Source organism: Ananas comosus, linkage group 17 (assembly GCF_001540865.1).
Source record: "Ananas comosus cultivar F153 linkage group 17, ASM154086v1, whole genome shotgun sequence".
Classification (NCBI taxonomy): Eukaryota; Viridiplantae; Streptophyta; class Magnoliopsida; order Poales; family Bromeliaceae; genus Ananas; species Ananas comosus.
The window spans coordinates 10,701,991-10,715,024 of record NC_033637.1 but is presented as its reverse complement, the minus strand read 5'-3'; the positions used below and the strand labels follow the sequence as shown (position 1 = coordinate 10,715,024).

At 37.3% G+C, this 13,034-nt stretch overlaps 1 protein-coding gene across 1 annotated transcript; it reads right to left on the bottom strand.

Annotated features, from left to right (window-relative positions):
- On the bottom strand, nt 2,689–11,777 carry LOC109723240 (ATP-dependent DNA helicase At3g02060, chloroplastic-like). The gene is made up of 15 exons (XM_020251546.1): nt 11,041–11,777; nt 10,202–10,427; nt 9,605–9,850; nt 8,975–9,109; nt 8,209–8,333; nt 7,867–8,006; nt 7,287–7,357; nt 6,395–6,556; nt 5,410–5,496; nt 4,772–4,945; nt 4,318–4,362; nt 4,024–4,194; nt 3,750–3,935; nt 3,137–3,461; nt 2,689–3,063 (listed from the first exon to the last, which is right to left on the bottom strand). Exons 1-14 carry the CDS (start codon nt 11,640–11,642, stop codon nt 3,360–3,362), a joined length of 2,472 nt encoding a protein of 823 aa, XP_020107135.1. The 5' UTR covers nt 11,643–11,777; the 3' UTR covers nt 2,689–3,063; nt 3,137–3,359.

Sequence of the window (13,034 nt, the reverse complement as noted above, 5' to 3'; positions counted from 1 at the left end):
TAACAAGATTATAATAATCACTCTCCTATATTATTGCCGTTATTTGATAAAAAATAAATAAAGCAATAGCTAAAACTTTTCATCTTCAATATTTTATTATTTTTTCTTTTCTTTTTTTTTTTTGTAATTGTCTTCATACCAGAGGTATTTTAAGAAGTTTCAGTACGACCAAAAATAAAATTATAGTGAACCAAACAACGAAAACAATAATTTACGATTGAATATCATTTCACCGCTCTCCACTTTCAGTGAAGCAAACACGCTCTCCACTTTCGGTGAAGCAAACACGCGCTGAGAGACTTTATAGTTGTTTGTGGTTATAATAGCACTGCAGCTGTAATTATATGCAAATTCAAATACAATATTTAATTTGACGCATTTATATCCACCTGCTATAGTTGGAATTGCACAGGAATGATCAACAACAACAACAATTGGGACTACGTCTAAATTGGCTGCAATTTTTACTGCTGCAATTAAAAGAAGTAATTTCGAACTAAAGATAAGCTTACTGCTTACCTTGCTAATTACCTTTCAAACAAAAAATATTTTATTCTTCCACATCCCGAAATAACCTCACCATCCTACATATAAAATGGTAGAATTTGTAAACAAAAATTCCCAAACACATGTAACCAAACAAATTATTTATAGTTACAACATTTTCTATTATATCAAGCCAAACAAAATGCTATATATGGCTGCTACATTTTCAATAACATGCCTCTCTAGCTATACTATATTTATAATCACATCCAACCAAACAGCCCTTACTGGATTTTGTGACAAATTTTTATTGATATGCAGCATCCTCTATGAAGACATTCCAAAGAGAGCCACAGTGAGACACTAGTCACTAATCGAGACTCAAGCCTAAAATCTGAAGGTCACTGATGGAGAATGTGAATCACAAAGGGGAGATAAATGAGGGACATTTCTACACCTATCAAGCTCTAATTTTATGAGATTTGCAGTTCGATTGTCAATTTCAAGCCACAGTAAAGGGTAAGAGTAATTAGCTGTCTGGCTATCTAGTGACATTCATGGAAAACAATGAACTAATTTTGAAATTATGTTTCATGTAGAGTAGTAGTTATAAACTGGCTAACAGTGTAATGAAAGTACCCAAAAATAAAACTTTCGCAGCCAGGTAAAATCAAGAAGAAAAGGCTCTAGAAAGGAAAAATTAAAAGCACTCAAACTTTTACTAACCTTGACAATCGTACTTTCGGATGAAACAATATTCACAACAATTCAACTAGAGCCGCAAAAGGCGGGAGCAATCAATGAAGAGACCATCTTTCTCAATTTCCCGAATAAGAGTTAAGAAATTTTGGTCCCAGGTATGCTCCAAATCCAAATAATATAAAATTCGCAAAACTAAAATATCCGAAAAGGTACTTGTTAAAACTTCCAACCAAGACCCATCCTTATATTGCATATATTGGAAGGATTTAAATGTCGTGGCACGGGGTCGTGCCGATGCGTGCCGGCCAAAAAAATTCTTGTGTGCCGACACATAGTAACATGAAATATTTATTTTCTTTAGCAACAAAATATTCTAACTATTTATTATGCCTTTTTATCCTTTTGAATTTTATTGAAAAAATTACTTACTAATTTAAAGAATAGAGGGTTTTGAGCTGTGCCATCGGTACGGAGTCTATATCGTGCCGGTATCTTGTTGGCACGGTACGGCACGGTGGATACAGCCCGTGCCGACAAGCACTTCAAACTTGATATATTGTAATATGACTATGCAAGAGGTCATCACAACAACACATATATTCAGAACAGGAAGATTCATCACCATTGATTTGCTCTTGTAGATCAATCCAGGCTTTAAGCAACAGATAAAGGAAGATTCATCAAGACTCAAGTCACTTCAAAGCTAGAATGGTGGATTCGTGACCACGGAAGAAAATGAAAAAAGAATGATTCATTGGCATTGGCACCGTTGGTAACAAATTCCTCATCTGTCTCCAGTAAACTATTTGAAAGTAGCATTAGCCAGTCATGCAATGTGTTGAATCATCTCATTATAGTATAATTGACATGTATTCTAGCAATGATTACCTTCACAACATGCAAACACAATGTTACATTTGCTGATGCCAAGTTTGATGCTTCAAGAAGAAAATTAGACATGTTGGGACTTGAATCCTCAACTTCTTAATAGTATATCTTACTGTGCTTTTCAGCACATAGAGATCAATTGGCAAATATGTTTGAAACAGGACTTATACCATGTTATTTGCACCATGTTAAACTGCTTATTTTGTTGAATGTTTTGGCTTGATCAATTTAAGATTTCACCTCTTTTTGATTTTGCATTTTTGAGTTGATTTCCTGCTTCAACAGGAAATCAGAGCGCCTGATTTCCTGCTTGCGCCCAATTTGTTAAGCCTAATTTCTGGATAGAGAGCTGAGTTTGGAAAACCGTATGCCCAGTTTTTCTGTTTGCGCCAGGTTTTGCTTCTGGTCAAACAGAAACTAGTTCACAGGTCCGGACATCCAGAACCATATCAAGCGTCCAATTTTTGACCAAACAGAAAGCTCTCAAGAAACCCAGGAGCCTGGTCTCTCGCTAACTCGAGAGTAGGCTCTCTGGAATCCACGAATCTGAGCGCCCGGAAATAAACCAAGCACCTCATTTCATCAGGGCTATTTAGTGTTACGAAGCAGAGATTGAGGACAACAACATCCATTTTAGAAACCATGTGCTTAAATTCAGTGATCGAAGTGCTATCAAATGACTCAATACAACAAACTAGAAGGTTAATTATCAAAATCAAAACATCTAAAAGTTGGATAGTCATCCTAAGAGGCCATAGTGCAGGTCAGATCCATACATCTTTACCTACTGCTATTTTTTAGCCTGCTTCTTATGAGATTTATAGATACTAACCTCTTCGTGTACTCTAAATAATGTGACATTATGTTAGGCTCTATTAATATCTGAAAGTTTATGAAATTAGTAAACATGCCGCACCAGAACTAGCTGGAGACTGTTGTTGTGCGAGCGAATCCAGGCTAAGGACACCAGTTTCCTTCGACGAGTTCCTAAAAGAAGAATAGAAAACAAGGTTAGGACGGAAAGAAGCAAATAGTTAAGAAGAGAAGGTAAGATACATACCAGTGTTGGCACTATCAACAAGATTACATTGCTATGACTCTCATTTACGATCTATTATGATCGATAAAGATATCTTGAGTGAGTAATGCGTTGCAACTTTCCTTTGTAAGTTTATAGATCGAAAAGCCTGAGCTTGTCATTCTCCTTTTTCGGCATGCACCAGCCAACTGCATTCTCAGTGGGAGACGGGAAATTTTTCATGTAAGTCCTTTGGGAGAGAATACTAATACTTCACAAGAGCCGGCAACGCAGCATAGAGCTCCGCTAAGCACTGGAAAATCCAGTTAAGGAGTTGTTCTCTTGGTAGCTCCAGAAGAAGTTCAGCCTAATAAAAAAGTATGTTGTGTTAGACCACCTCATTATATTTAACATTTACGTTTAAAACACATTTCTCTGAAAGAAAATTTTGGGACTGCAAGGGTGAAATCCTCCAACAACAGAGTCAACCAATAAAACTGTTTAATTTCAAATTGAAGCCCTCTGCCCTAAAATGCGAAAATTTAAAGACCTCACGGATATTCACTATCGTGCTGGGCTATCTCTCAAAGACGATCTCATCTAAAGTTGGAAAGTGATGGTAAATATTGACCTTAGTACAACGCAAAAAGCATACCTTAATTTCACTCCCTGAGAAAGTTAAACAATTCCGGTGTATATCTGATGCCATCGAATCTTTCATGAGCTTAAACACCTTCTTGCTCATGTTTGTGGTCATGACGACCACCTTGCCGGAGGCATATATGTTACGGATACCAAGATCTCCAGCCATTCGCCGTGTATAAAGCTTTTTAAGCAGTACCTGAAAATGGATGAAAACATCAGACTTTAGTATATTATTTCCTAAAATGTAGGTCTTTAGCAACTGTAAGAGATTAATCTTTTCATACCTCCATTGACCGAGGTTCCTTTCCATATTGTCGACGCAGATTGTCTGTGAATTGCATTAAGCTCCACATGTCCTTCTCTGCAGCTTTCTCAGCTTCATTAATTATCTTGAGAGGGTTTTCAAGATAGTTTATGTACTCTGAAGAGAGGTGCGGAGTAATATCTATATCAAGCTACACAGAAAGATACATCACAACAATTAGAGGTAAAACTGAATCATGTTAACATTATCATTTGCACTATTCATACCATCAACAAATGCATATTACATCAAAGAAACTAACTGTAATTAGCACCTGAACTTTTTTGTAAGGAATTGATGCAAGGCGATGTTCTTCAACCTGAAGATACAATAGAAGCAAGCTCAGAATTTTCAGAGTTATATAAGAAACAAAAATGCATTGGTTGTTTATAGCCAATTATTGCTCATCAACTTGTAAAGAAATTGTCCGACAAGAACAAATCCATGTATCATGCAACTTAATAATAACAAAGAAGCTTGTGTTATCATACTATGAAGGGAACTGTTATACATTTGAAGGTAAGAAAGTAAAACTAGTCAAACGTCAAAAGAAATAATCCATGCATCATATATATGCAGCAATTTTTATGTATGAGGAAAGCTGGAAAAAAAAAAAAGGAATGAGCCAACTAAAAGTGACATCATGCATATGCATTTGACTGGAATAATATTAATCACGAGGACTAAAATAACAAGTCAAATAAGTGAGAAAAGAGGACTATAAATACCTCTGATAAGCTCTCAAACAGCATTTCGAAGAAAAGATCGATGCCAACATTTCCAATATCACCAGTCTGCTGCTCACCAAAAATATTTCCAAATCCTCTTATACCCATATCCCTTTCTGCAAGATGGAAACCTTGGCCTAGTTCTCCATATTCTTCAACAGCAGCTAATCTCTCCTAGAGACAGAAGAAGAAAATGCATAATAACCAACTAGGTTAAGTTAAAAAAATCAAAACTACAAGCAAAAACAGATAAACAATCTTCACAAATAACAGCTGATAAGTTTCAATAAAAACTTCACTATACGAATTTCATTCCCAACAAAAATTTTATATGGATAGTCCCTGTACTATCCTGGTATGGTGACTTGGTCTGTGACCTTTCTCGTATACAAAAATTTCATCCCTGACTGTGACAAGAGTCTAAGTTTTCCTGTAAATTTACGACTATGAAATGGCTGCTTGCTTTAGCGTATTTGAAACACAGTTAAAAAGGTCAGGGATGACATTGCAACACAAGAGGAAGCTAAGGGCCCAAAGAAGTGAAAAGTTCAGAGGCAAGTCACCTTTTCGGAATAGTGAAAGGATATTTCTAAAACTGTCATATAAAGAACATAACAGAGACGAAGCAGGAAACATACCAATGCTTGATCAGAGAGCAATGATTTGTCAGGGTAGAACAAATATGCAAAAGCTTCTTTGTCTGCTCGTCCCACCCTCCCACGCAGCTATTAAGAAACTTCATATCAATAAATAACAAAAAGAGAAACAGAAACAAACAGGTATTAAAGCAACAGTGTCATCATATGATCCATCAGAGGCATCTTTATTATCACAATGTGGCAAAAAGTTACAGAGTTCTTAGAGGTCGCACAAAGTGGAGCTAGAAATAAAAACTAGAGACTAAAATAGGACTTCTTAGATTTTTGTTGCCCTGCAGTTTTAAAATATTCATAAACAAAGTGATTTCAGGAGCAGGAATTAAAGATCTGAGAATTCAATATTGATCTTTAACTGCATGGAGATACCTATATTACTAAATGAAAACTCCTATTATATCAAACTTGTATGATTGTCTTTAAGCATTCATTGAGTGAAGGCTCAATCCATTAGCAACTATAATAACAGTAGTATTACATGAGAAAATTTTGATCGATAATAGCCAATGAGTATTAACTTTAGTATGGGTCATATGAAAACCCAACTTCTCCATAATAAAGGCACAGCACAGTTTCAATACCAACCTTCTGAAACATATACCAGAAACTATCGGAAGGAATTTCTTTTAAGTTTAGAGTAATATATTCACCTCAAGTACAAACCGCCCAAACAACAAAAAGGAGAAAATAAAAAATAAGAAAAAGATAAGTATATATATTAGTAAATACCTAATAAAGATTATATTTGATGCCAAGTTGCTGAATCAAAATCTGGTATATTATGCAACAATGATGTTCTTATGCTAATGTCCTAATGATATTCCACTCTAATATGTCTTCATTAAGCTACTATTTCTCCTTCACTTACAAGCAAATATTAATTGTTATGTAGTCAATTGATGGCAGTCTAAGCAAATGATATTAAGGTAAACAGATGATAAAAGAATGAAATGAAGAAGAAGGCTACCTGATACAACTGAGCAAGCCCGAATTGGTGAACATCCTGAATGATAATGGTGTTAGCATTCTGAATGTCAAGTCCACTTTCAACTATGTTTGTGCAAATAAGAATTTTAATTTCTCCCAGAGCAAAGTTTTCCATTGTTTCTTCAAGCTGCTTCGAGTATTGCTGCAAAATTTGCCAATCAAATAAGAAGAGTAAGAATATTCAGAACATAGCTTAAATTTAAGTAGTTTACTGACCAAAAATTTAATATTTTATATGCAATAATCCGGCCCTGATTAATGAATTCTAATCCTAAAATGCAATCTCGGGTGGAGTACATAAGGACCTAGATATTACAGAAAATCTCACCAAGAGTTATTCCAGCAATCATTGGCCACTGGCCAGAGGTGCAGCTCCTGAGAAATAATTATTACAAATAATTATCAACAATCCATATGTGCTAGTTTGAAAAAGTGATACTACACCCAACTTTCCGCCTTTTTTACAAACTTTCAACAACTCGTACATTTGATAGGTCTCTCTCTCTCTCTCTCCCTCTCTCTCTCTCTTGAACTCATGAATCATATCTATCTGTCAATTAGACACTGCCTAATAGTGAAGTCATAGAACGTGTGAAAAGGTTGGTATAGCATAATTGTTTTTAAATTTCAATTACAAAAAAACATGTGATAAAATAATTAGATTTTTCTAAAAAAGATAACTCTATATAGATGATAGCAAATTTTGCTAATTAATAGAGCAAATTTTACAAATTGAAAAAGGGTCAGGATCAAAGGCAGCATGAGATAGAAATAGGTAATGTGGAATAGTAGTGGCTACTATGGTATTCCATTCAGAGATAGCGGAGATATACAGGAAAGCCCATAAACTATATCTGGCGTTAGCTAACAACCTTTCCATGAGCAATTGCAATTGCTATGTTCGGGAATGATTGCTCTAGAAATTCCTTTACTTCTTCCAGCCCTGTTACAAGAATATAGCAAAATTAAGAAGCTATGAAAAAAGAAGAAACAAAATGCATTGTAAATCCTGTTATCTTCAAACTAGGGTAAACACGTTAACCTTATCTAGTCCTTTTAATGATTCCATGCAGAATGTAGCTCACAAACCTCTTCACAAATGTATGTTAATTTCTTTTGTTTTGTTTCATCTTATTTTGATAGCTACACTAATTATCAAGACAGTAGAATACATGATTAGTCTCCCTATTTGCCTTTTTTAATTCTTTGAATTAGAGGAATGCAGATTTGCACATAGACCATGGCAGTTTTCTGCCTTTTCCATTCTGGAAATAAGAATCTAGGAAACTGATTTCACTGGTAAAAGATTCATATTTAAAGCACAATACTCAGCTAAGAGAAAAACCAATATAAAACTTGCTTCCCTTACGATTTTAGTTTTGTTTCTAGCACCTATATACGCATTGGATTATGAATGATGTAAATTGTAATCCAAATGAACTTGAAACTTGCCTTTAATCCGGGGTAAAACATAGAACACTTGACCACCACGATCCAGCTCAAATTTGATAGCTTGTAAAACCTTTTCCTTACTATAAGCTGACAAATGGGTTTTTATTGGAACCCTCTCCGGAGGAGGCGTAGAAATTAAGCTGACAGAAGAAAAATATACTTCTGTCAAAAGTTGAAGTCGAGAAACAAGATCAAATACTTGATTAGTGCAAGAATACAAGCATGTCAATAGCGAAAGTCCTGCTGCATGAAAATTATGCACTCTTTCCACCAGTTAAACCGTAATAGTATGTAACTATGTATGTTAATGTAACCAAGAACTAATCAACAAGGAGGTATTACCTAGCATCACGAAATCCAGTCAATGCTAGGTAAAGAGTTCGAGGAATAGGTGTTGCAGAGAGGGTGAGGACATCGACAGAAGTCTTGAATGATGCTATCTTTTCCTTCTGTTTCACGCCAAACCTCTGTCAAATGAAATACTATGAGTAAACCAGTTAAGCCCTAAGTGAGATATTAGTAGGACTAGGACACTTCTTTGGTCTTTAGTAAAGAAGACAACAACAAATGGACCGCTTCCTAGAAGAAAAATTACTAGCAAAACTACATAAGATTCGCAATTTCTATCCCTACCTCAGCTTAAGCCTTGGCACATGCAAGAGAGATATTGTAAATTCAGAAGACAATGATAGGGAATGATCTAAAGGGCAAAAAAAGACAAAGTGTGCGACAACATGAAAGTTCAAAATCACGCATAAAAGAACCTGATCAATGATACACGCAGCAAGCTACATAAAGATGCAATTTAACAAAAGCATATCAGACGCATGATTGTTCCTAGTTTCTATTTAAACGAGTTACTAGATGCATGATGAGAGGTTAAAATTGTAAAAATGTGTTTCACAAGAAAGAATCATGAAATTTTCTAGCTCATTCTCTGTCCAACTCGACATTGACTGGATTCATAGTTTCATACTGAAGAAGAACATATAGTTCGTAGGTACATTAACTTATTATGTGGCTCACATAGAATTTTAGAGAATTGATTATTCAATTCAACAGTCAAAGTAATCTGACAAATACAATATTTGACAATACTAGAAACAACCTGCTCCTCATCGACAACAAGCAGACCCAGATTGCTATAGACCACTCGGTTCCCAAGAAGAGCATGAGTTCCAACGATAATATCCAAACGGCCCTTCTTTATCATTGAAAGATATTCTTCTTTTTGCGACTTTGTCTGCAGAGTAAAGTGCATCTTACTAAGACGGATAAAAAAACAACCTGATAACAAGAAAATGTAATTTGAAGAACAAGGAAGCCATTAAACTAAAAGTGTGTACTATAGAACAACTAATGAAGTGAGAATGCAGCAACTTTTTTATCATACAAATCAGGTAAGACATACAATGATTTCAAACTGGTTTACATGATTACGCAAGATAGAGGTGCTGAATAATTTGATAGGTAAACAAAATGTGTTAAAGTTTGGCAATGTGTTAAAGTTTGGCAAAATAACAAAACCTTTTTCTGGAAGAAAATTAATCAGTTTTAGCTTCAGAAAGTAGGAAATTTCACACAAGCAAATCATGAAAACTTATGATTATTTGAGCTGATAACAGAAAATGCACGATAAATAATTAGGTAACTTGAAGAAATTTGCAAATAGAGCATATTCGAAAAACTGCATTCTCATGAAGTATAACATGTGAACCTATCTAGCACAGTGGCGTACCTGAAACCTGCTCAGCAGACCAACCTTTATATGAGGATATCCAGAGAAGCGCTCAGAAATTACATCAAAATGTTGCTTAGCCAGGACAATAGTCGGTGCAAGAACCATAGCTTGCTTCCCAGCAGAGACGACACAATAGATGGCACGCAATGCAACTTCAGTTTTGCCAAACCCAACATCACCACAAATCAATCTATCCATCGGTGTCTCTCTTTCCGTAAGATCCTTCTCAACATCAATAAAAGCCTGCCCAGCAAGGATCAAACTCATATTAGAATCTCATGAAGTGCAATGTAAATTATGTGCAGATATGATACAAATATGCATCTGCAGTACCTATGACACCTTATCAATAAAACAAACCGATGATAAATGTATATAGTTATACAGAAACCAGCAGCATGAAAAAATAGTTAGCATACTGAAAAGGAAAAAAAAAATTTGTAAAATGATCACCTCCATTATATGTCAACTTAAGTAAAGCTAGTAGATCAATAAACTATGAACCATCAGTTTGAAATGCATAAACATTAGAAGCCGGAATTCTACACAGTACAACCCCGGTAGTGAGAAGATAATTGTCAAGCAGTAATAAACCTGCTTCTGATCAGGAGTAGGCTCATAAGGAAATTGAGCAGCGAATTCAGCCACGGCCGGATTCTCCGGGTATGGGGGCCTTTTCTGTTTTAACCTATGCAAGTATAGCTCCATCAAGTCAACAACCATTTTCTGTACAGCAATCTTCCCCTTTATCCTTCTCCTCTCCCATGTGCTAGGGTCATTCAACTTGCTCAAGGCCCGTGGCTTTTTTGTTTCGTTTGGCCTGCAAAAACAATAACCTGAATAAATAGTCAATATATATGTTTTTTTTTCCAAGATTAAAAGATTGGACAGTACGTTAAACTATACATACAGAAAATCCGCCATGCAAGATATAACATTAACTGACTAACAGATAGAGAAAGTTTGACATCTGGAAATTCAGTAATGCTTGCAGCAAATCTCTACATCTACGAACAAAATTACCCAAAAAAAAAAAAGAAAGAAAGAAATTACAACAAGAGAGGCTTTATTTAGACACCACCCCTACTACACCTTCACCATTCTTCAATCTTCATTAGCCCTTGGAGTTTCAATTGCTTCAATTTCAGCTTCACATTTTGTTTGTCTCAAACCGATCCAAAATTTGTTATGATTTTTTAGTTGAAATGCAAACGATTTGGCAGGTGATGTTGGCTATACTTAATATAGAGAATCACATAAATTGAATAAATTTTTTACTAAATTACCGATTTATTTCACGTAGCTCTATTAAAAGGCAGCTACTTACAATGCAGCTAATAAATTCAAACAGAGAATTGCTTCCTCTTCATCAGCTATTACAATGCAGCTACTTAAACGATGTTAAATAGGAAGGAATGGTTTCAGCGACTCACAGATTGTATCGGTAGAGCACGCGACTCGCCTGCTTAACAGGAAGCTTCGCCATCCCATCTGCGTACTCAATAAACACGTACTCGATCGGCCCCGACGACGAATCCTTGGGCACATCATACTTAATCGCCGCAAATTTCCCAATCCCAACCTTCTTGTGCACGACGTAGTCCCCCGGCCGGAGCACGTAGGGATCCACCCGGTACCCTAACCCTCCTATACCTTTCCCTTCACCGTCGCCCCCCCGAAGCTTCTGTAGCCCCCTCTGCTGCTGCTCCTTCACCATGCTTATGTACTCCTCCGCCTCGGCGGCGTCCATGGGTGGCGTCGCCGCCCTCGCCGCCTCGCGGCGGCCGTGCTCCCGCCGGATCCGTTCATTGAGGAGCGCGATCTCGTCCGCCTCCGGCTCCGCCCTCTCCTTGCGCGGCGCCACCGCGGCGGGGGGGCCCTCGGTGTAGAACGCGCTGGTGCGGATCCCTGTCGAGGGGCGGCGAGGGCATTTGGGCGCCGGGAGCCTCCACCAAACCCTGGGGCGAGAAGGGGATCCGGAGAAGAGGAGGTCGGGGAGCGAGACTGGGGGGAGAGGGGACCTGGCCGCGGCCATGGATGGAGCGAAACTAGGGTTTCGCTACAGAGTACAGGGGAGGGGGAGGGGAGAAGGAGAATGCTTCAGAGGGGTTTTAGGAGGGTTTATGGATTGGGTATGAGAGAGAGAGAGAGAGAGAGAGAGAGAGAGTGTGTGTTTGTGGACATGAGAGAGACGCAGAGAGAGGAGGGAGAAGATATTTTATAGGGGCTAAATTGCACGCTTGCTCCTCAAACTATGAATCAAGTAACACTTTAGTCCTCAAATTTTGATATATTATAGTTTCTGGCTCAAACTTGTAAAATTATTACAACCAAGTCCTAATATAGTTGACTAAATTTTCACGCATCATTGATGCACAAACTAATGTGATATCTTAATTATTGACGCACCATCAATTACAACACTACTACATTATCTCCCTATTAGCTATGTATTAATAGTTAGTGGACTAGGTTGGTTTATAAGGCTTGATTGCTTTCGAAAATTCAACCCAAAAATTATAACAAATAAAGTTTAAAGACGGAAGTCTCACCCGCCTCATAATTTGAGGACAAAACAAGCAATTTATCGTTTTATAGATAAAAACGTATAAAATTTATCTAAACTATAGATCATTTTAAATCGACTATCCAATATTATTCAATCAAGTAACACTTTAGTCTTCAAATGTCTCAGACCAGCTAATTAACTCTTCCATGGGCCCCGTTGGGACCATGAACTGTGCCCTTTTGACCAAATGGTGGTGGAAGTTCCATACGGCACCGCAGCTGCAATAGAATAGGGTAATCCGAGATATCTACTACCAAAGGAGGAGACCTTTAATGGAAGGCAGTTCTTTTAGGCCCGAGTCGTACTGGTGAAAGGGAGTACTTAGCCTCAAAACAATTTTCAAATGGAGCTCCAACTACAAACTAGGTAACGGGTGCTCTACCGATTTTTGGTTAGATCGTTGGTGTGGGGAAACCACACTAGGCGGAGTGTTTCCAAAGATCTACCAGGCATATAACCGAAACAAGTTGAAAGTCAGCGATGTCCTTACAAGTGATGGTTGGAACTGGAATAGGATCTTCGGCACTGACCCCAAAATCCTTGCAGGAATTAATGATGACGTTGCAGAGCTTAAGGATAGGATATCCCATTTAACTATCCTTCAATGTCCGGACGAGTAAACTTGGCGGTGGAGCCCTAACGGACTCTTCTCGGTGAAATCAACTTATCTAGCGTTGATAGATGGGGAAACAAGGGATTCAGGCTTAAATATGATATGGAAACTCTATATTCCCTTGAAAGTCAAAGTGTTCTGTTGGCTCGTTCATAAAAAGAGACTCCCTACAATTGATCTACTTGTGAAGCGTGGGTGGGTGGGAAATGTCCATTGCGTTCTTTGTTGAGCGGATGACGAATCCG

Bases quoted from the DNA above. Each gene is read 5' to 3' on its own strand.
- LOC109723240 (XM_020251546.1), bottom strand. From the start codon at position 11,642: ATGGCCGCGGCCAGGTCCCCTCTCCCCCCAGTCTCGCTCCCCGACCTC. The intron at 9,851-10,201 runs GTTTATTACTGC...CTTGCTGGGCAG, and splicing joins CTACTCCTGATCAGAAGCAG to GCTTTTATTGATGTTGAGAA. The intron at 8,334-8,974 runs GTTGTTTCTAGT...TTCATTTGACAG, and splicing joins TTGTTGTCGATGAGGAGCAG to AGGTTTGGCGTGAAACAGAA.